Source organism: Metarhizium album (genome assembly GCF_000804445.1).
Source record: "Metarhizium album ARSEF 1941 chromosome Unknown scaffold_3, whole genome shotgun sequence".
NCBI classification, from domain to species: domain Eukaryota; kingdom Fungi; phylum Ascomycota; class Sordariomycetes; order Hypocreales; family Clavicipitaceae; genus Metarhizium; species Metarhizium album.
In genome coordinates this window covers 708781-729654 of record NW_024467577.1, presented here as the reverse complement: position 1 = coordinate 729654, position 20874 = coordinate 708781, and the positions used below count along the sequence as shown (strand labels likewise).

Sequence of the window (20874 nt, the reverse complement as noted above, 5' to 3'; positions counted from 1 at the left end):
CTAGCGCTCGTGCCACTCATTAACCACCCGAGGGGAAGACACGAGTAAACGACTTTCTTCCCTCGTGCCATCCATGCGCTGGCTAAAACCAGCGGCCTCATGACCTGACGGCCTGTGCCTTCTTGGAGGGCATGGCTCCCCCCTTTCCATGGCCGTTGGTCTGCTCGCCGTTCTTGGATTCCACGACGCCAGGGACCTGAACGTCGGCGGTCCCGTCGAGGATGGCCTGACGTCGGCCGTGCCAGTCAATTTCGCTCTTGATGACTTGGGACAGCAGCACTTCCTTCTCCAGCCACTCCTTGTAGTAGACCCTTTCCCACTCCTTGCACTCCTTGCGGAGGGCCTCGCCGACCTCGTCGGCCCATTTCGACTCCCAGTAGCACTTGCGGTACAGCTTGTCCACGGGGAAGGAGAGCTCCTCCGACGAAAACAGGTCGTTGGGCAGGGCGGTAAAGAAGTCCGAGTTGGCAGACTCGCCGTTCACGGCGTCGCCGGCTTCGTCGTCGCCGGTACCGCCGTGTGACTGCGGCGTCTTGATTATAATCTTGAGCTTGTTCGACTTGCCAGCCGTGCCGGACTGCATCGACTTGGGCACTGGGTCCGAAGGCCGCAGGGCCTCGGTCTCGTGGACGGTTCGCATGTGCTTGGCCAGGGCGTCGGACCTCGTGAAGGAGCGGTCGCACTCTACATGGCGCAGTGTCAGCAACAAGTGGTTCGGATCGTGGCAGTAGGACGGGCCGGGCACGAGCAGAGGATGGGATTCCGTCGTACCAGGCAGGTAACAATAGAAGGGCTTTTCCCTGGTGTGGCTGCGCATGTGCGCCTTGAGCGCGTATCCGCTGGCATGAGGAAGACCCTTCCTGCTGCACGTCTTCCACTCGCACGTGTACTTCTTCTGCCGATTCTCAATGTGCGAGTTGTGGATGTGCTCAACCAGCTTGTCCATGTCGCCCTGGTCGCCGGCGGGGCAGCCGTCCCAGTCGCAGACAGTCACCTGGTCCTGGAAGTCGTCTTCCTCGAGGCGTGCATTCACGGGCGAGCTGGGGATGTCGCCCGAGGTGTCCGAGGACACGTCCGACATGCCTTCGAGGGTATCTGGAACGGGCACGGCCTCGTGCTCGACCTCGGGGACCACAGCAGACGACGTGTTGGATTGCGCATCGACTCTCTGCCGCTTGGACGGGCGGAGGGAGCCGTCGTCTTCTTCATGGCCATCCTCGTCGTAGGCCTCGGAACCGGAACCCATTGATGAGAGAGGCGAGTCGGGCGGCGAGTACCGTCGTGCCATGGCTTCTTGCGCCGCGGATGGACGTCGCGACAGCTCGGGAACCGGTGTGACGAGGAATTTTGAGGGGGTTTGACTCGGGCGGATCGCGGTGAGTGTCGTTGGGAATCGCGCAGTCGTCGGGGTATGATGGTGACTGCGAAGGATTGAGAGTTGTGGCCCCGAGGCTGATGAATGAAACGAACCAGACGAAGCTCGTCGTAGCCGAAAATTGACTGAACTTGCGTGCCAGGGGAACAAGGCGACGCACAGTGCGGATGCACGATGAGCCTCGCTTCTCCGCGGGCGTCTGGTCGGCCCCCAGTGGTCCCGGTAGCCGTGATGGCTGGACAGGTTGCTGCCAAGTGACGGGGGCAGTGCACAGTATGAGAACTCATCGTCCTCGTCACGCACTATTGCTCGTCCGAGTTTGTATTTCCACGACAGTCGAGCAATCTCTTGCGAGGCGACGCGGAGTGCGACAGAACCGTGTCCGAACACGGGAAAATCAATCCCCAAGCCCGTCACAAACATGTCGAGCGTTCGTCATACCCGAACTGTTTGCCACGCCCTGTACGGACCACGGAGTCTGCCGGCTTCACACGAACCACAGCCAAAAACCCCTTGTTGCTTGGCCGTGCGATGGCGCAGGTAGGATGCTGGATTGCGTTGCACGACTGATGATGGGGTTTCCTGTTCCAGAGCCCGGCTCCAGTACGGAGCAACGACGAGTAAACATTGAAGCCGTCAAAGTGAACAAGTTGGAAAGCTGAAGTGGACAGCAAGCTGGGGGAAGCTGCCAAAAGTCACTCGTGCGCCGCGTTCTCGAGCATTTTATACACGCCATGTGGAAAGTTCCCATTCAAACGCATCCTCGCAATCATCGTGCTGAAGAACTCTAGATGCCTCTGATACTGGATTTTTCCGGCCAAATGCTACCGTTTCGAAACACCAAAGGTCTACGTAGCTCTTGCCGATGTGACAGTCTCGCTCTGTATCTCCGGACAAGTCTCCAATAACGCCTCCAATCTGCACCCGTCTCAAACGAGCACTGTGAGAAACGATGCAGACTCCAGCAGTTGTTTCCCTCGTTCATCGTCTTGTCGGTATTGCGGCTTCACAATTGGACCGACGACTTGACCCTCGCCGACTTTGTACGAGGTCAGCACATCGACTTATCAGGATAACAGGAACGTATGGCAAGAAGTGCAGTTCAAAACTGTGTATAAATACATGCCTCATCTCACTCGAGAGCCCTCTCGGTTCAAAGGACTGCCGGACCAAATCGCTTCTCTGCCCAAAACACCATGCTTACCACCTTTGTTCTCGTCGCCCTCGCGGGTCTCACGGGTGCCAACCCGCTCGATTTGCAAGCCCCGGAAGGCGTCAAGGGAGACCGGTTTGACCTTTGTAGTTTTCTGGGATGCAATATACCGCCCATCGTCACCAGAACATTGGTTTGGACCGTTACCATTACTTCCACAACCGTGTCTTCAGCCGCAGCCACGTCTACGGCAACCGTGACCACCACTGTAGACTGCTCATCATCTGCCACCACTCTGGAGACTTTGACATCTGACTCTACTTCTACCGGGACCACGGCTGCTACCACGAGTTCAACTGAAGCCACGGCCTCGACTGGTGCTACTTCTACCGCCTCTGCAGCGTTGCCCGACACCACGACTCCTACCACGACGGTGGCTTCAACTGATGTCTCTACGTCGGCGGACATCACCACGTCGACTGCCATCGCCACGTCCACCGATACCACCGCGTCGACTGAAACAACTTCGGCCGACACCACATCCCCTCTCTCGACTCCCAGTGACGCTACCTCAACTGACATGGTCACTCCCACCGAGACAACCACCTCAACTAGTCCCGTCATTCCAACTGACACTTCCTCAAGCCATGTCACGACATCAAGTGACATGTCCACCTCAACTGGCATGACCGTCATCATTCCAACCGACACCACTTCGACCGAGACCTCTCCCCCAGCAGACACAACCACTTCCACCACAGCCGCGGCTCCAGACACCACGACAGCAGAAGCCACAGCTCCCACCACGACCTCAGCCGAAGCCTCTTCTCCCGCCAACGCCACGACTACAACCGCTCCCACGGCCCGTGCCTCCTCCTCCTCCTCCTCCTCCTTTCCCTCCCCTTCAAACGACACCACCACGCCCGCCGTCCCAGCCTCAACAACAGACACCACCACTCCCGCCAGCGACACCGCCACCCACCCAGCAGGAAGCACCGCGTCCCCAACAACCCTCCGCACATCGTCATCGGCCACGGGAGGCCCATCGCCCCTATCCACACTGACACCCCTCGACTGCTCCGCAAACGCCTACTTCATCCAAGACCGCACCCTCCTCAGCGTCAACCTCCAGACGGGTGCCAACGAGACGCTCTCCACCAGCCTCGGCAGCCGCAACTCCAAAATCAACGCCATAGGCTTCAACGTCCTCGACAACTTCATCTACGGGCTCCACGGCGAGGAGGTAGTCCGGGTCGGACGCGACGGGGCCTTCCAGTCGCTCCTTCGAGGCGACACGGCCGCCAACGCAGGCGACATCGACGACGACGGGCAGTTCTACTACACCGCCGGCGGCAGGGCCTGGGGCCAGGTGGACCTGAAGCCCGGGTCCGCGCGGTACGGCCGCCTCGTGGCCCGGGGGACCTCCGACTCGGCCGGGCTGCCGGGCCACCTGGCGCCCGCGGACTGGGCCTTCACGCCCGCCGCGCCGGGGTTCCTGCACAGCGTTGTCATCGACGCCACCGGCGTCGTGTACCTGGTCAGGTGGGGCGTGCGCTCGCACAGGTGGGAGGTGAGCTACAAGGGCGTGCCGAGCTTCGACATGCGCGGCGGCGCGTTCGGCGCCGTCGTCGCCACGAGCGACGGCGTCCTGTACGCCTCGCACAGCGGCACCGGCGCCATCTTGCGCATCCCGCTCGACTATCCTGAGGGCACGACGCGGATGAAGGCCCGGGGGCCGAGGGCCGGCAACACCGACGGCTGTAGGTGTGCCGCGAGGCCGGACGTAGCTCTCTAGGTTGATTGGGGTGGGAAGAGGAAGAGGAAGAGGAAGAAGGGGGAGAAGAAGAAGAGACAACACGGGAGACATGGATGGAGAGACGTAGGCTTTTCCCAGATAATAGTTCTTGATTCATCTAGCGCTCGTCACCTCTGCATCTCCTCCATACGTGACAAAAGGGGAAAAAAAGGACTTCCAAACTGCCCAAGTTCCGTTTCATTCATGGCGGCGGTTTCCTTCATCCACCAAACAATGGACAAAAGCATGAATTACGGGCCGGCTTTCCTTGTTGCAAGACGCTTGTCGGGGGGAGACTCTTGAGCCGGAAAATGGGACGGACGACTATTTTTGGTGCCGGATATTCTATGCGTGTCCGTTGGCACCGAGGACCTGGCGTCTTTGCTTGACGGCGTCGGCGAGCATGTCAAGGACAGACTCGGTGTCTTGCCAGTTGATGCAGGCGTCGGTGATGCTGACGCCGTACTTGAGGGCAGATTTGCCCTCGGCTGGGACTTTTTGGTTGCCTTTTTTTTGTGGAAGATGTTAGTGTCGTGCCCTCTGCATGGTTGATCTGGATCTCTACCATGTCGCAAAGAGAGAGAGGGAGAGAGAGAGAGAGAGAGAGAGAGAAAGTCAAGACTAGACCAAACAGAAACGTACCCTCGTTGTGATTGCTCTCAATCATGACACCCATGATGCAATTCTCGCCCTTGGCGATTTGCTCAGCAACATTAGCAGCAACCTTGGGCTGGTTTCTGTGGTCCTTGAGCGAGTTGCCGTGGCTACAGTCAACCATGAGTCTCGGCGAAAGGCCCTTCTTCTCCAGGGCAGCCTTGGCGTCAGCAATGCTATCAGCGTCGTAGTTGGTGCCCCTGGTGCCGCCTCGCAGGATGACGAAGCAGTCCTCGTTTCCGGTGGTGCCGACAATGGCGACGACACCGGGCTTGGTGACGGACAGGAAGTGGTGAGGGTGCTTGACGGCGCCGATGGCATCAATGGCCACGCCGAGCGAGCCGTCGGTGCCGTTCTTGAAGCCCACGGGGAAGCTCAGGCCGCTGGCCAGCTCGCGGTGCAGCTGGCTCTCGGTGGTCCGCGCGCCAATGGCACCGACGGAGAGCAGGTCGGCCAGGAACTGGGGGGAGATGGTGTCGAGCATCTCGCTGGCAATGGGCATGCCCCTGGCGGTCAGGTCGACAAAGAGCCGGCGGGCCAGGCGCAGGCCCTTGTTGATGTTGAAGCTGCCGTCAATGTCGGGGTCGTTGATGAGGCCCTTCCAGCCGACGGTTGTGCGGGGCTTCTCGAGGTACGAGCGCATGACGATGAGCAGTTCGTCCTGGTGCTTCTGGCGAGCCTGCAGCAGGAGGTCGCAGTAGGCGAGGGCGGCTTCGGGGTCGTGGATGGAGCAGGGGCCGACGACGACAAGCAGGCGCTTCCGCTCGTCGGCGTCCTTTACGACGGCGGCGACTTCATCTCTTGACTCGAGGACGGTCCTTTTTGACGCTGCGGTCTGGGCGATTTCGTGCTGCAGCAGATCGGGTGGCGTGAGAGGGTTGTAGCCGCGAACTTGGGGACGGAGTCAGCCGGCACGGCACGGCACGGTGGGTGAGCTTGAGGCGCGGCGAGGGGCGAGCCAACAGACACGTACTTCTCCAATCTTCAGAGTCGGCCTTGTTGCCAACATTCTTGTTTTCAATGTAGAACTGCTGCCCAAACGGCGGTTGTGAGTCACCCCAGAACGCGGAACACTCGAGACTTGCAACTTGAAGGAGGCGAGGGGCAGGGCAAGCGTCAACCCAACGTACCGACATTGCGGAACAAGGAAAGCCTGTGCAAGACGTTGTACACACAGTGGGATGGGAAGCAGAGGTCAACGGCCTGCTACTACGATTGGGGCCAGCCGAACCGTGTAAATCGCAGCGGCAGAGGAGCGTTCTGTGCAGATGGAAATCGTCGACACGGCGTGGGCGTGTCTGGGAGAAATAAGTTAAAAAAATCAAATCCGGGCCGCCGGCGTCGGCGACGGCGGGGCAGATCCGTCCCGATCCATCCAACGGGCCAACTGGCCAGTAACGTTAGTATCATTCATTACTCCGTGCCCAGGCAACGTGGCACCTGCTGACCTGCACCAAATGCACCGACTCCCGCAGTACACAGGTACCTAGGTTCCCCGTACCTAGGATTACCGCGTGCGGAGAACCCAGCGGCGAGTGCTCTGTACGTGCCCCCCTGAATCATCATCAATTGCCTCGACTGCTTATTGGCGGCCCCGATGCCAAGTCAACAGACAAATCCTCCATCATCTGACCATCAACGCGCATTTGACGACGTGGAAATGTTGAAACCACCAACCAACCGCTCATCCTTCTTCCCAGACCGTGTGAGACCAAGGCCGACGGCGGCCATGACGGTCAGGTGTCGAAACTGATGATACTAGCTGTGCATCCCCATTCCACGACTCCGTCGCACACTTTGCCCTCGCCGCATTGTTGCGGAGTCCCAAGTTCCAACTCAACGAATTAGCCCCACACGAGGGAAATAAAGATGCAAGATAAAGATGCAAAACGGAAAGAAAAGAACAGAAACCACGTCAAGTTGTTCTGTATCCGGTGAGCTACAGAGAATCTATCCTAGTCTATCATGTGTGTATGTATATGATGTAACCGTCGTGCCAAGAAAGCATGCATATAAAGACAACTTCACGCCACAAACTCGTTGCAAATGAGCTCCTCCCATGTCTTGCCGGTTGCCCAGACCTGCTGAAGCAGCAGTCGAGTTGAGTGTACCTACAGCCACCGCCCCCGTCCTTGGTCAACGACTTCTTCGACGCTCCTAAACGGACACCAAGGGAGAGGGACCCGAAACCAGACAGCTCACGTACCTGTTTCATGCCAATCTTCTCTGCGCTGGCTAAACGGCTCAAAAGTCTCGCCCGCTGACGCTCCGTGAGTGCCTCGCAGCCGGCCGTGAATATGGGGAAAAGATAGCGCGTCTTGGCCACTCCCTCAGTCCCAATCTGCTCTAGGCATTGCATAATCTTGCGCACATTTCCCTGCACGTCTGCGTGGTTCGTCGGCTTTCCGAGGACTCTGCGATGCAGGTGTATCAAGCCAGCCCAGTGGAAGGCCTCGTTCACACCAGCCATTTCCGCCAGGTCCTTCATGCGAATACTGCCTGCCCTCACATGAGGACAAGGCCTGGAGGAGCGCCTCAGACTCTCCATCAGGTTGTCTTCCAGCAATCGTGCTTGTCTCACCATGGCAGGCCGAGGATACCAGCCCCGTAACATTTGGCCGTCCACTCCGAACCGTTCGCCTTGACATTGCTGCGCCAACTCTGCCACTTGGCTGAGCAGCCGAGCGCATCGGACCGATATGCCCATCATGCAATCAATCTCGTCCAAGTCTTTGCCATATTCATGCGGCTCAGACAATGGGAAGTAGACCTGTGACTGGCAACTCAAGCCCAGCCCGGGCCGTGTCACAAGACCGCCCATGATGTCTACGTAGCCCAGCCAACTCTGGATGAACCATAGTCCCTCCACCGACGCGTCTTGGGGAGCTTGCTCCAAACGTTTGGCAAGAAGACGCCTCGCATGGGCAACGTGCTCGCGCCACGAAACGCCCCGGCCGAATGCACTGGGCGACATTATTTCCAAGGCAATGAGCAGCACCGTCATGGCTAGTGTGACATTGGACATTGGACCAAAGTCACCCAGAAACGGCTTCCAGAGCGCTGGGAAAATAGACTGGGCCCACTCTGCCATTCGCATCTGAGGCAAGCCTGTATCCAGGAATTGCGATCGATGCGAAGCTTCACCGCATCAGTCCACCTGTGTGTACCAGGGATGAAGATGAGAAGGCATAGGGCGGCCATACCGGAGTATGCAAGTATGAGACTCATCAACGGTTCGCTCTCGAGAGCCATAACTGCAAGTTCTGTCTGCAGGGGGTTTGCACTGTCATCATGGTAGGGCACCAAGGCTATATTAAACGGCCATTAGGACGGCAACACAATGGAAGGCATCAGAGTGCGTCATACCGCGAGAAGTATGATTTAGAAAGTGGTGCTGTTGGCGTGTTTAGTGTTGCACAAATAAAATGCAAGGGTTTGAGTCGTCTTACAAAGTACTGGAATGTCCCAAAACTTGTTAGACTGTAAAGATTCACGGGGAGAAGGACGTCAAGAACTCACCAGCAAGTTCATCTTGTTTCGTTTCAGACTGAGTGTGCCATTTGATTAATCTTTTTGGGTGGGGGGGGGGGGCGCCTTCTTGGGCAATTCGCTCACATGTCTGGCAATGGTAGCAAAGCCCAGGGTATCACTACTGGAACCGCGTTTTTATAGTAGTGTTGACCAAAGCCACTCGCCCTGTCACGGCTCTGCTGGGACATGGCCTCCTCCCCAAAGTCTACGACCCCCCCTGCGGAATTGTACGATGTCGAGCCAAAGTCTACGGTATGAGCATCGTCGCTTTGCAGGAGATCTTCATCGGCAGCCCCTGTATCGAAACCGTAGAATGCACCATCTCTGCAAGGATATGCATCCGAGTTGCCTAGAGTCTCCTGATGACCATACGCACCTAGTTCTTTCGATAGATGCCCAGAAGGAGGTCCGACTTCGTCTGAACGACTCAAAAAGCTGTCACCGTACGACGAAAGCGTTGGAAGAGGCATGATGTCAAGTTCATCAGGAAAGTCTGCCCACCAGGTCGACGTGCTTTGCTGTGTGTATGCCGGACAAGGAATTGCTTGCGAGTGTCCAATATCGAGTACCGCAAGCTCGGTAAAAGACTTGGCTTTCTCATGTCTCGTAGCTTCTCCTGCAGGAGAACCCGTCACCAAGCCTCTGCATGGAGAACTTGCCGACGCAGTCCCTTCCAAGTGTCCAAGGCGCTGCTGTGTCAAATAGCCCTCTGATGGTCCAACACACTTCAGGTGTTGCTGGGATTCGTCGATAAAGACCAGAGCGTCGCTATATGAGTTTCCTTGGCAAGAATTGTTGGCTGTTGTCACTTTTTGAAAGGCCGTTGCCGTAGCAAGGGATTGCTGAATTCTGCTGTCACAACGAGCGTCCGCGCCGTCCAGTGTCTGGCCCGAGCCTGGAGAGTGACCTGGGAGGTGGTTAGTCTCGGTCGACAGAATTCATGGATTGGGTCAGCTTGTTGCCGGGCCAGGATTTGCCTTCGCTGTTTTTCTCAGTGAATGGTCTCTTGGTAAGGGTCGTAAGACGGACAGTCCACTTCAGCCGGACTTTGTAGTCGCACATGTGGCCAATTTTGAGACAGCTTTTGATTTAAAACAAGAATAGAGAAGTCAGCCTCGGCACATCACCAATGCGCACATCTGGCAGCTCCAAGGCTCTCCAGGCGGAACTGTTGGACGTGATGACTTTACACTTACTTCCTGCAATGGGGATGCTCCTCGCCGCATTTGACTTTTCGGTGTCTGCACGGCCTAGACAAAGCCCAGTCAGTCACTGCGCATACTCTTGCGCATGCCGAAAGCATTGGAAGTACTGACCAGCACCCTTTGCGGCTCCTTCGCTTTGGCTCTCGAGCTCCAGGTATCTTTTGTTGTGTCATGGTTTAACATATTATGCATGTCTGAGAGAATGCTGGACTGGTTCCGGCTGGAGTAGGCAAGGTAGAAATCACGACGAGGGTGGCAGAGTCTGATGATTATGTGCTGACGTATCCAAAGGGAGCAACGGCAATCGCGGCTGGGAAGACAAGCAGGCCCCGTGTAATGGCCGGAGAGAAGAGGCGGCGAGGGCCAGCATCCAGGCGAGCCAAGTTTCAAAACAAGAAAACAGATGAAGCACAATATGGACGAGACCCAAAGACGGAGGTATAGAATCATATACGCACCATCTTCAGCTATGCTGGGGAGTCGGGACAGGCAGTACCGCGAAAAGGTCGACGCGGGCACCCTTGTGCAAGACCCGCAGCCAGCGGTATGTATGGCCTGAAAGGTTGACTTGGTCCATCAAATTAATATACTTTGCCCCTGAAGTTTAAGGATTTCGATAGATCGAAAGGCTGGGGAGCAGCATCTTGCATATCACGGGCAGCGTTCAAAGGTTTTGCGGCTTGGCGACGACGAGATGACATGTCCCAAACTTGGCAGCGGTGAGATTCGGCCATGGAATTTGCTTCTACATGATATCAATATTGACAATTTTGATGTCCTCTTCGGGTCTTTCCTTGTAGGTCCTGACGTTTTCGATATTCTGAATAACATCGAAGCCTTGGGTAGCTCGTCCGAAGATGGTATGTTTGCCATCCAGCCAGGGCTGTCAATGGTTAGTTGAAACCGACAAGGGCCATAGCCTGGGGTGGTGGAGGGCAACGTGCCCACTGACCGTCTTTTCAGTAGTGATGAAGAATTGGCTTCCGTTGGTGTTGGGCCCAGCGTTCGCCATGCTTACGGTGAAGGGCTTGTCGTGCTTCAGGCTGCTAAATTCATCCTCAAACTCCTTGCCCCAAATACTTTCGCCGCCCGTCCCGTCACCTAGCGGATCACCACCCTGGATCATGAATTTCTTGATGACTCGATGGAATATCGTGTTGTTGTAATAGCCGTTCTTCGCGTGGGTGACAAAATTTTCCACCGTTTTCGGTGCCGCTTCAGGAAAGAGGCGTATGTGGATGTCCCCATAATTGGTATGCAGGACTGCAGCACTCCCTGTCGCTGTCGCCTTCGCATTGCCCTCCTTCTTGTTCCCCAACATGGTTGGTCGCTCGTTGTGTATGTCTCTGCTGGCCTTGTGTATGTCCTCTGCATTGGTAAACATGTAGAAACGAACCTTACCGGCGCTAGTGGCAACGAGGATAGGGTCTCGGGCTTCTGCTTCTTGTAATAGGGGATTGCTCGACGCCCCCATCTCGACCGACACAATGCCCTTTTTCTGCGGCTGGCCCTGGTACAAAGCGAGGTTGATTGCTCGAAGGTTCTCATCCTTGCCATAGACTTTGACAACTTGATTCGTATACGTGTTCAGGACCTTGATGCCCAGCATCGACCCATACACAATGAAGTTTCCAGATTCGTCATATATGATATTTGACTTGTGCCGTAGCAGTTGCGAGTCCACCTCTCGCTCCTGGGCGAGCCTCCTGCCGAATTCGACACTGTCTAGTTTTTGGGACGATGAGCCGGTCTGCTGCATATCTTCGACGGCCTGCAGAGATTCGTCGTACGTGCGATGCAGCTTGCCGGAGCCGAAGTCGAATATTCGTATTTTCCGATCCGGGAGCGAAAAAGCGGCAAAGCTGTTGCCATTTGGGGACACCGTGAGGCATGTTGGTACCGACTTGGCCTTTTTGAAATCAAACAAGTTTGTCGAACTTTTGTACTGGAAGACATTGTCCGGCTTTTCGTAGTTTCCGCCAGGTCGCCAGTATTCAACCATGCCACTTTCGTCAGCCGACACCACGCAGTCGTAGGAATCATTGAACGCCATGACGTGAACTGGACTCCGGTGCAGGCCCTTGATGGTATGTACCGGTTGCTCGCTCTCGCCACGGCCGTCGTAGATGTGCACCAGGGGCCTGGATTCCTCTGAAACTGCCAGTAGTGGAAATGATGCTCCCTTCTGGTGAACCCAACAGACGCATTGTGGCACGTAGTTCAGTGGCAACATAGACAGCAGATCAAAAGTAATCACATCAAAGATTTTGACCGTCTCGTCGACACCGGCAGTTGCAAAACTCCGGCCGTCCTTGCTCACGGATACGGATTTAACCTCGCCGTTGTGCGCCTTGAACTCCTTGACAAACTCAATACCCTGGGCAATCTTTTTCCAGAACTTGACAACGCCATCAACCGAGGCTGTAATGAGGAATTCAGTCAATGGCGTCCACGTGACGAAGAGCAACTGCTCTTTATGCATCAGCGACTTTGAATACCGCGCCGACTTGGGTAGGGCGGAGACGTATAGCTTCTCGTAGGGCAGGACGCGACGCTTCTTTTTGGCTGTTTCGGACGGGAGCTGGGGTCCCATATCCTCGTCGGACGAGAAGTCTGTGCCTCTGTTAGCTACGCGGGAGGAAATCAAAAGGCTTCCAAGCTGTCCTACCAGTTCCATGCTGCTCTGCAAAGTCGGCATGGCTGCGCTTTTGGGAGCGACCATCGTCGTCGCCAGTAACAGAGTCAAGCATTTCCACTCGGGGGAGGTTTGCCAATGCAAAGCGGTAGTTCCCCAGGCAGGACGAGACAAGGTCGACAGTGGGCGGCGACGAGCTTTTTCTGAGCAGACAAGTTCAATGCCGGGTTGGTCATGCCGTCCTCAGGGTTGAACGCTTTGAGGGCTACGGGTTTAAAGGTCGCGCGTGCACTTGCCCGAAAAGCTTGGATGTCAGCAGAGAGCACCTTCCTTACCACGGCCGCCCCCACCACGGGCAGCCACGACTCATGAGTCACGACCACATGCTACATACAGGCTACAGCCGTCGCACCGGTCTGCCTTGCCTGGCGCCTTGCCGGCCAGCCATTGAACATTGAAACCATGTCTCCAACAAATGACAAATGCCGCCGGCGGTTCAATGTTCCTCCTACTCGACAGTGGCATCATCACCGACATGCGTCTCGAGCATTCCGTCGCCACAATACAGCGCGTAGGCCTCATAGTTGCTTCCAGCTTGGATGTTGACTCTCCGGCCAAGCACACTGTTCATTTTCATTTGCTAGTGTGCGGCGTGCCGTAGCTCGGGTCAGTTCCGCTAGCCATAACGCACAAGTACAAGTCTCGGAACGCACCCGCACATAATACAACCAGAATGCTACCCCAGCTTTTTTTTCTCAGCATCTTGTCATGTCACTACTTGCAGCATCCTGCTGGACTGGGCTAATCGAGTTGCTGCTTCCCTCTTCGCATACAAGTGACCATGGCTCGGCATCATCTCCAGCGTTTTGCATCCCCGTCGCCCTCAGTCTCCTTGGTCATCCACCTTGCTGGCGTCGCAACTCTGGCCAAGACGTTCCAGTTCTTGTTCGACTGGGACACGCCCTTGGCCGAGTCGCATGGGTGGTACTTCCAGTTCCTGACCATCATTGGTCTGACGCTGTCTCTGTCCGTCTTTACGCTGGCTTCTGTCGCTGATATCACGGGGAGCACGGCATTGTTCGACCTCAAGAATTTCGTATCCATCGTCGCCACACCTCTCGAGGTCCTCGTGTCCACCTTGTACTGGGGCATTTGCGCAATTGACACTGCTCTAATTGTCCCGCCTGGCTATGAACTGCCGATCTGGACAGACATTGGCTTTCACCTGGCCCCTGCTGTGCTTTTGACTCTAGACTTGATCTTGTTCAGTCCGCCGTGGACAATCTCGGGCTACGCCGTCATGTCGTTGAGCACCGCATTCGCCTTTTCGTACTGGTACTGGGTTGAGATGTGCTTTAGCAAAAATGGCTGGTAAGTATCCTCGGACGAGCGGAATTTCAAGGCATCTGTTGTAGAGCTGCTTTACTAACCATTTTTCAAGGTACCCCTACCCCATGTTCGAGCTGCTTACTACTAGCCAGCGCGTTTTGCTCTTTACCGTCTCGGCTGGCCTTGTAACGGCCTTTTCTAGCATTTTGAAATGGGTCTATGGTGTCGTCAATGGCAATGAGCAAGCTCGGAGAGAAGCCCTCAAACCCCTAAAAAGGGTTCAGTAAATGGCGTCCTCTGCGGATCACGAGCAGCAGTGCGACAAGCATCCTGCGGTGAGCAGCTGCGGCTGGCCTCCCCAACGGGTCCAGACGGACAGTGTTGCCATCATGGTTTATTTCCATGCTTGCACTTGGGTTGAATGGACATGTACAATGCGTTCTATACTAGCGACACACATAAAGCTTTATACATGTGTATATAAATATGCCCCTTGACAGGGTCACCATCACAAATTGGACTTGACAGCACCAGCATACGAGGCTTTTCTCAACAAGGACCTACTGATGTCGCCGATAGTCTTTGCCCCCGCAAACCCCATGGTAAGATCGAAATCTGCCAAAATACCGGCGATAACCGCCTCGGCACCGGCAGCACCATCGATACCCAGCCCATACACGACAGGCCGCCCGAGAAACACGCCCCTTGCGCCCAGCGCAATGGCCTTGAGCACATCCGCGCCCGTCCGAATGCCGGAATCGACCATGACGGTAATCCTGTCGCCCACGGCATCTGCAATATCCGGAAGAACGTCCAGGGTCCCCACGGCGCCATCGAGCTGTCGGCCGCCATGCGTGCTGACAATCAAGCCGTCCATGCCATGCTCCACGGCCAACTTGGCGTCCTCGACGCTCAGGATGCCCTTCAAAACAATCGGCCCGTCCCAGTACCTCCTCAGAATCTTGAGGTCCTCCCAGCTGCGGCTCACGCCCGGGAACACCTCGCTGCACCAGAACATGCCGGCCTGGACCCTGCTCTCCTCGGGCGTCTCCCCGCCGGTGCGCTGGGCAAACTTTCGGCGGAAAACGGGGTCGTTGAAGCCCACGTCGTCGCCCTCTCCCACGATGAAGGGAACGGAAGCGGGGTCCAGGTCGTACGGCCGCCACGCGAGCGTCCACGTGTCGAGGGTGACGACGAGGACGTCGAAGCCGCTGGACCTGGCGCGCGCGAGGATGGAGGCGGTGATTTCCTCGTCGAGCGGCCAGTAGAGCTGGAACCACTTGGGGCCCCGGGGGACCTTTGCCACGAGCTCTTCAATGTTTGTGGAGGCCGCGGTGCTGAGGGTGAAGGGCACGCGGAGGTTGGCGCAGGCGGTTGCGGTCCCGACTTCCTTGTCCTCGTGGTACCACGACTGGACGCCTATCGGGGCCATGAGAACGGGCGAGTCTGCGGCAAAGTCGGTCAGCAAGCCCGGTGCCACTGTCCGCGGGTGAAGACGGAGACATCAGGTTTTCGCGGTAAGCGAGCGGGACAGCCGGCATACCGTACTTGTGCCCGAAAAGAGTCGTGCTCAAATCCCTGGGCGTGGTGGGCGCCAAGACCCTGGGCACAATCTTCCACTGGCGAAAGGCCAGTCTATCGGCGTCCATTGTCGAGGCCTCCCCCGCGCCGCCCTTGATGTACTCCCAGCCCTTCTTGGGCATGAGCTTCTTAGCCTGCGCCTCGAGACGGTTCGGATCGGTGGTGACAGTGGGCAGGGTGCCCAGAAGGAGGCCCTTCTCGAGGATGGACCTGAGATAGTGGGCGTAGGGAGCCGGGCCAGGGTCGTCGTCGTTTCCAGACATGTTTCGGCCGTGCTTGCTCTGGGCGCTTGGTTTGGACTATGCTCCGTGCTGGTGAAATCGGCTCGCTCTGCTGCACGGCATGTCAGGGTGCCATGGGCACGGGCGGACGTGAGGTGCGACGACGGCGTTGCGTGATGTATCCATGGCGGGTGGTTGTACGTGTTGAGCCTCGGCCCAAACGGACTTTTGAGGGGCGCCGATCCGGGGGGAGTCTGGAGGTTCAGTGCAGCTGCCTACCCTAGGTACTCCAAGTACTCCGTACGTCAATGACAAACACGATCGAAAACTGCACAGAGTAACGACGCTGCGCACGACGCCAGGTACGCATCGCTTCCATACCCAGGTGGGCGGTACAGTACTTGAGTACTCTGCAGTGTACACTAACAATATTACAACAACATGCGGATCAGTATCCATCAAACCCCGTCGCACATGTGAGGTCCCGCGGCAACAGGTGGTAGGCATCGCAGCCCAAGTAGGCGGCTCTTGTCTCTGGCCCCGGTTCGGGATGTGGTCGTATCAAAGTTAGCCGACGGTAACGGCAACGACATCTCTCGGCGACCACTCCGAGAAGAAAGAAACCGGGCAAATGCAGGATCTGGGACTTGGCCGGGAATTGCGGTCAACATGGGGGCAGTCATCTCGCGTGGGGTGTCTGGTGCCTGCAACTGCCACCCTTGGCCACAAAGTTGACAGATCAACTCGAACAATGATGGAAACCCGGCCGTGGTTGACAGATCGACCCGACCATTGATTCAACCCTGGCCACACTTACAGATCCCATTGGAACCCCTTTGGGACCTGGTTTAAAAGCATGTCCCAGGCTCCTAGTACAAGGTGGTGCATGGCACTTGACGCAACCGCCTTTTATACCCAGCCAATGAGCACATGTTGGACGCATTTGCAACCAGAATTGATGACTTATATTGTGAGAGAGACATACTCAAGGGCGCAAAATATTTCAGGTTCGCGCCAAGCTGGTCATCCAGCCCGTACTTGCTGGTCCCTGGGCAACGGCACTCCTATGTAGTCCTACCACTATGTTATAGTTTCAGATGAGTCAACGCGCAGCCTGTTCCACTCCAATCGTCCAATTCTGCGTACAAGTTGCCTCGATGGCCTTGTTCGCTTCCGAACAGACAAAACGAGAGCTCCGCTGGTCGCTGGTCGTGCTGCCGCCAATGTCGGAGCAGGCGTCGGCCGCATCGGCGGCTCACCTGTCGGACTTTTCCACGTCGTGAGCCTCTTGGAACGTATAGATAGAGCCAAAGACTCCCGCTCGACTGCGCCGACCCCGACAGAGAAGTAGACTCGCTCACAGCCCCCAAGAGGAAAGCGCTCATTTTTGACTCTTCTCAGCCTCGTTGCAAAATCAACCAAGTCTGCCAATATGCGGTTCCTCAAAGCAGTGGCTCTTGCCGCCATCTACTGCCGACAAGTCACTTGTATACCCGCAAGCACCGAGGACCTGGATGCGGAATGCGGCGCCCTAGGGGTCATGAAGCTCGACAAAGACGCGCTCCCCCCAGGCGTGAACCCCGACAACGTCCGCAAGTGCCTCGGCCATCCGGAGAGCCTGGTCCGCGAAAAGGACGAGCAAGGACCAGTCCACCGAGACGTGTTTCGACGTACTTGCTGGAAAGGTAGACAGTATGGATGTAGTTACAACGGCTACTGCTGGAGACTCTGCGGCGGCTTCATCGGCGAGTGGTGCTGGGCAGCGGAGGAACGCGGATATGGCCCGTGGATTCGTTGCTCGGAGGACAACGACTGCGGCGAGGGCCTGCCCTGTGGTCAAGGCGATTGCCTTGCCTGCGGATGTCGGTGCACCTAGACGCCTGACGGCGAGAAACGCTGGCGTCGACGCGGGGAGATGAAGAGGACCGGATGGATATACTCCGTTCGCACGCACTAGATCTCTAGACTCCTCGGAGCGCTGTTGCTGATGAATCGAACGAATGACTCGCCCCAGGGGCCCTTGGGGAGCCACACAGCGGTCTCTCTGGCCTGTCGTCACAGACATACATGACGCGTTGGTGCTGCGATGCTCTGCGCCGTACTGTTTCCTAGACAATCGTCGCGTGCAAGGCCCACGCTCCACAGCCACAGCGGTTCGGAACTTGGCAAGGGACATGCGGGCGGCAAACTCCAGTTCAACCCCACCCGTCGTCGGCATGCTCGACTTCTCGACTCCCTCGCCTCGGCCTCGGCTGCCGTCTGTCCTGCGTTCCCCTCCAGGTCTCACGTCAACCATGGACATCGACGACATCCTCCGCCAAGTCGACCCTGCCAGCCACTCCATCCCCTCCGGCACAAGCGATCTCCAGGCCCTGACGCGACGATGGGTGGCGGAGCGCTCAGCGCCCGAGCTGTTAGGGTAAGTCCGGCAACGTTCCCGCCATGCTCCATGCACTGCTCTGGTCTGAGTATTGTCCCTCTCCTGACACAGAGAGCGACCGAGCGAACGAGCAGTTGGCCGTCCGACGGGCTCTTTGAACGAGTCAACGACCGCATCAAGGCGCAGATTGAAAAAGTCCAAGACATGACGGGCGACATGGATCCCAAGACCAACTTTGCCCTCATTGTCCTGCAGACAGAGCTGGAGCGGTACAAATTCCTCGTGAGAAGCTACCTGCGCGCCCGAATCTCCAAGGTACGTGGTTCCCCTTTCCTCGCCGGGATGTTTCAAATCCAGCCAAAAAAAGCAAAAAAGCAAAAACAAGCCCCATGCTCATCTCGACCCGGACAGATTGACAAACACACGCTCCATTACCTGTCTACCCGAGAGCTCAGAGATAGATTGTCCCCGACCGAACTGGCCTACGCGACGAGACACCAGGCCCTCCTGCACAGTCACTACCTCTCCTCGTTTCTGGGCACTTTCCCACAGCAGCTGCAGAACTTGAACGACACAGCGGGGAACATCAGCATGATTGACGCGCCAGACTTGGATACCGCAGTCTTCATCCGCATGCTGAGGGGGGCCGACGTCCACGGCGTCGGGACGGACGCCGACGTCACGCTGCCCGCAGAGGAGGGCGACGTCTTGATCCTGAGGTGGTCCAGCGCCAGCCCGTTGGTGCAGCACGGGGATGCGGAGCTAGTGTGAGGAGGGGGAAAGTTCATAGAAGAGGAGGACAAGGGGACGAGGAGAAATGGAGCACGCGTGTTCATCTGCACCGGTTTTGAGAGAACCGAACTATTCGAGGCGCATCGTGCGCAGGGTAAAACATTTCAGGGATCGGTGCCGCTGCGGGGAATGCCAGCAAATGACGGCTGTGCGAAACGACACGGAGACGTTGATTCACACGGACGATGAGCTCTGGGCATCTTGACGAATAATTTAATGCCCGGGGTGAAGCATGAACATGGCGGATGGCATGGAGCCCGTCTCTCAGTTTAAACTACGTACAGTGAAGCAAATGGGAAAATGAAAGTTCCAAGGACACACATCAACACGTTAATCGAACAGTTAGCCTAACTCCTAATGTGCCATAATCTAATCTTGCCAGAGTCGTTGGCCACAGCCAAAAGGTCACTGTCCCTTCCAAACGCCACGCAGGTGATTCGACCCAGCGGCGTCTGCTCCGTCGGCCAATTTCGATACACGGTGCAGCTCGGTAGGTGCACCAGCCTCAGGGCGTCCTTCTTCGCGCGACTGCCAAACGCGAGCAGTTGGCCGTCGGGCGAGAAAGCCAAAACGGTAATGGGCGTGACGAGCTGCTCGAGGGTCCTGGTCGGCGTGGGGCGCTCCTTGACGGCGACCTCGCCGTCCCTCTGCGAAGCCACCAGCACGCTTCTGTCGTAGATGTTTGCGATGCCGCTGTTCGACCCGACGGCCACCCAGCGGTCTTCCCCGAGGGCCCGGGGGCCGCCGTGCCCGCCGAGCCCGACGACGACGCCGCCGATGCAGCCCTGGTCGTGCCAGATGCCGACGAAGCCCCTCGACTCCATGCTGTACTCGCCGACTTGGCCGTCCCGGCCGAGGATCGTCATGCCGTCCCCGTTGCTCCACCACGCGAAATCAGCGACGCCGTGTCGGCTGCACAGTCTGGCGGCGGCGATCCACTGCGTGGAAGCCACGCTGACGACGTTGACTACGCCGCCGCCCTTTTTCGTCGACGCGACGATGCCCATGTACCGCCCGCAGGGGCTCAGCTTGAACCGCTCCATGGTCTTGTGCTCCAGGCGATGGCCCGTGACTTGCGTCGTCTTCTGGACCGTGCCGGACGGCAGGTCCCAGTGGTGAAAGTACTTTCTGCGGCCGCCAAAGAAGATCTTGTCGCCCTGCGGGTGGAGGAATTCCGCCCTCCGCACGTCCACCTGCTTCACTTGGACAGACGTGAGCCGCGGGTTCGGCGTCGGCTGCGCGTCGGGCGCGACGTGGTGCAGGAACAGGACCGACGCTGCGCTGGCCGACAGCAGCACGGGGTACTCCGGGTGGAAGGAAAGACACTCGACGGGGGCCCTGTGCTTGTCCGGGATCTCCCTCGTCCTCTGGATGTCCACCACTTCCGGCCGCAGCCTGCGCTTCCTGGCGGCCCCCAAACCAGCTAGCTGTTTGACGTCCCGCAGGAACGCGTCCAGCGGCTGCGCCGACACTTCCGCGTCCGAGTCCGAGTCCGAGTCCCCGACAGAGCCGCTGGACGAGTCTGACGCTGCCGAGGCGCGCCTCCGTCTCTTGCACGCCCGCCCGGCAGTCTGGTTGGCCCACGCCGGCGCAGGGTTCAACCGCAGGAACTGTTGGCGCAGCCGCCTCGAGTACTCTGAGCCGCTGACGAGGTCGTCCGCCGGTGCCAGCCGCAATTTTCGCAACCGGTTTGTGCCGCACAAGGAGACGACCAGTCGCTCGTCGTCGCTGTCCTCCCAGGCGGGTGCATCGCCTGCCTCTGTCTTTGCAGCGGGTGCCTGTGGCAGCCGAGCACCGCCTGTGCCGGTATCCAGGACGAACAGGTCGGCGTCGTCTACGTCTTCCAGGCCGAAGGCATCGGTGGCGCCTATTTCAGCGTCGTCGTCGTCGACATCATCTTCGTCGGTGATGGTTCCATTTTTGAAGAGGTTTTCCCTGAACCCCGTCTTGTTTCCGAGAACTAATCGCTCGAGCTCTTCCTCGCCCGAGTCTTTGTCGAAAATACTGGCTCTCTTGTTGCCGGTGGGCGGAGTGTCAGCTTCGTGGTCCGAGGACAACTCACTTTCGAGGCTCTCTTGGTCGGAGGCCAGATCGTCCTCTGTGTTCGCCATTTTACTGTGATGTGGTCGTTGTCGTGGAATTTTTTTTTTTTTTTTTGGGATGATCAACTCAGCCTCGCGTGGGACCCACGCCTACATGTGGGTCAAGAAAGCTACTCACCAA

The 20874-nt window shown here is 57.4% G+C and overlaps 11 protein-coding genes across 11 annotated transcripts; 4 read left to right on the top strand and 7 right to left on the bottom strand.

Annotated features, from left to right (window-relative positions):
• Positions 1-97: 97 nt before the first annotated feature.
• Positions 98-1288, bottom strand: MAM_01985 (Zinc finger, C2H2-type/integrase, DNA-binding protein; the record flags this gene model as incomplete). The annotated part of the gene is made up of 2 exons (XM_040820784.1): positions 98-684; positions 772-1288. 2 exons carry the CDS (start codon positions 1286-1288, stop codon positions 98-100), a joined length of 1104 nt encoding a protein of 367 aa, XP_040681127.1.
• Positions 1289-2571: 1283 nt separating this feature from the next.
• On the top strand, positions 2572-4323 carry MAM_01984 (proline rich protein 5MeD; the record flags this gene model as incomplete). Its single annotated transcript, XM_040820783.1, has 1 exon — positions 2572-4323. One exon carries the CDS (start codon positions 2572-2574, stop codon positions 4321-4323), a length of 1752 nt encoding a protein of 583 aa, XP_040681126.1.
• Positions 4324-4668: 345 nt separating this feature from the next.
• Positions 4669-6113, bottom strand: MAM_01983 (phospho-2-dehydro-3-deoxyheptonate aldolase; the record flags this gene model as incomplete). Its single annotated transcript, XM_040820782.1, has 3 exons — positions 4669-4829; positions 4966-5868; positions 5951-6113. 3 exons carry the CDS (start codon positions 6111-6113, stop codon positions 4669-4671), a joined length of 1227 nt encoding a protein of 408 aa, XP_040681125.1.
• An 827-nt stretch (positions 6114-6940) lies between these two features.
• Positions 6941-8068, bottom strand: MAM_01982 (C6 zinc finger domain containing protein; the record flags this gene model as incomplete). Its single annotated transcript, XM_040820781.1, has 1 exon — positions 6941-8068. The coding sequence occupies one exon, from the start codon at positions 8066-8068 to the stop codon at positions 6941-6943; it is 1128 nt and encodes a 375-aa protein (XP_040681124.1).
• A 520-nt stretch (positions 8069-8588) lies between these two features.
• Positions 8589-8978, bottom strand: MAM_01981 (uncharacterized protein; the record flags this gene model as incomplete). The annotated part of the gene is made up of 1 exon (XM_040820780.1): positions 8589-8978. One exon carries the CDS (start codon positions 8976-8978, stop codon positions 8589-8591), a length of 390 nt encoding a protein of 129 aa, XP_040681123.1.
• A 1480-nt stretch (positions 8979-10458) lies between these two features.
• On the bottom strand, positions 10459-12463 carry MAM_01980 (cyclophilin-type peptidyl-prolyl cis-trans isomerase; the record flags this gene model as incomplete). Its single annotated transcript, XM_040820779.1, has 3 exons — positions 10459-10596; positions 10666-12326; positions 12382-12463. The coding sequence occupies 3 exons, from the start codon at positions 12461-12463 to the stop codon at positions 10459-10461; spliced, it is 1881 nt and encodes a 626-aa protein (XP_040681122.1).
• Positions 12464-13189: 726 nt separating this feature from the next.
• On the top strand, positions 13190-13964 carry MAM_01979 (FAR-17a/AIG1-like protein; the record flags this gene model as incomplete). Its single annotated transcript, XM_040820778.1, has 2 exons — positions 13190-13719; positions 13790-13964. 2 exons carry the CDS (start codon positions 13190-13192, stop codon positions 13962-13964), a joined length of 705 nt encoding a protein of 234 aa, XP_040681121.1.
• Positions 13965-14185: 221 nt separating this feature from the next.
• Positions 14186-15521, bottom strand: MAM_01978 (oxidoreductase; the record flags this gene model as incomplete). Its single annotated transcript, XM_040820777.1, has 2 exons — positions 14186-15123; positions 15221-15521. 2 exons carry the CDS (start codon positions 15519-15521, stop codon positions 14186-14188), a joined length of 1239 nt encoding a protein of 412 aa, XP_040681120.1.
• A 1390-nt stretch (positions 15522-16911) lies between these two features.
• MAM_01977 (uncharacterized protein) lies at positions 16912-17355 on the top strand (the record flags this gene model as incomplete). Its single annotated transcript, XM_040820776.1, has 1 exon — positions 16912-17355. One exon carries the CDS (start codon positions 16912-16914, stop codon positions 17353-17355), a length of 444 nt encoding a protein of 147 aa, XP_040681119.1.
• Positions 17356-17773: 418 nt separating this feature from the next.
• On the top strand, positions 17774-18630 carry MAM_01976 (DNA replication complex GINS protein sld5; the record flags this gene model as incomplete). The annotated part of the gene is made up of 3 exons (XM_040820775.1): positions 17774-17898; positions 17949-18174; positions 18271-18630. 3 exons carry the CDS (start codon positions 17774-17776, stop codon positions 18628-18630), a joined length of 711 nt encoding a protein of 236 aa, XP_040681118.1.
• Positions 18631-18998: 368 nt separating this feature from the next.
• Positions 18999-20762, bottom strand: MAM_01975 (WD domain, G-beta repeat containing protein; the record flags this gene model as incomplete). The annotated part of the gene is made up of 1 exon (XM_040820774.1): positions 18999-20762. One exon carries the CDS (start codon positions 20760-20762, stop codon positions 18999-19001), a length of 1764 nt encoding a protein of 587 aa, XP_040681117.1.
• Positions 20763-20874: the final 112 nt, after the last annotated feature.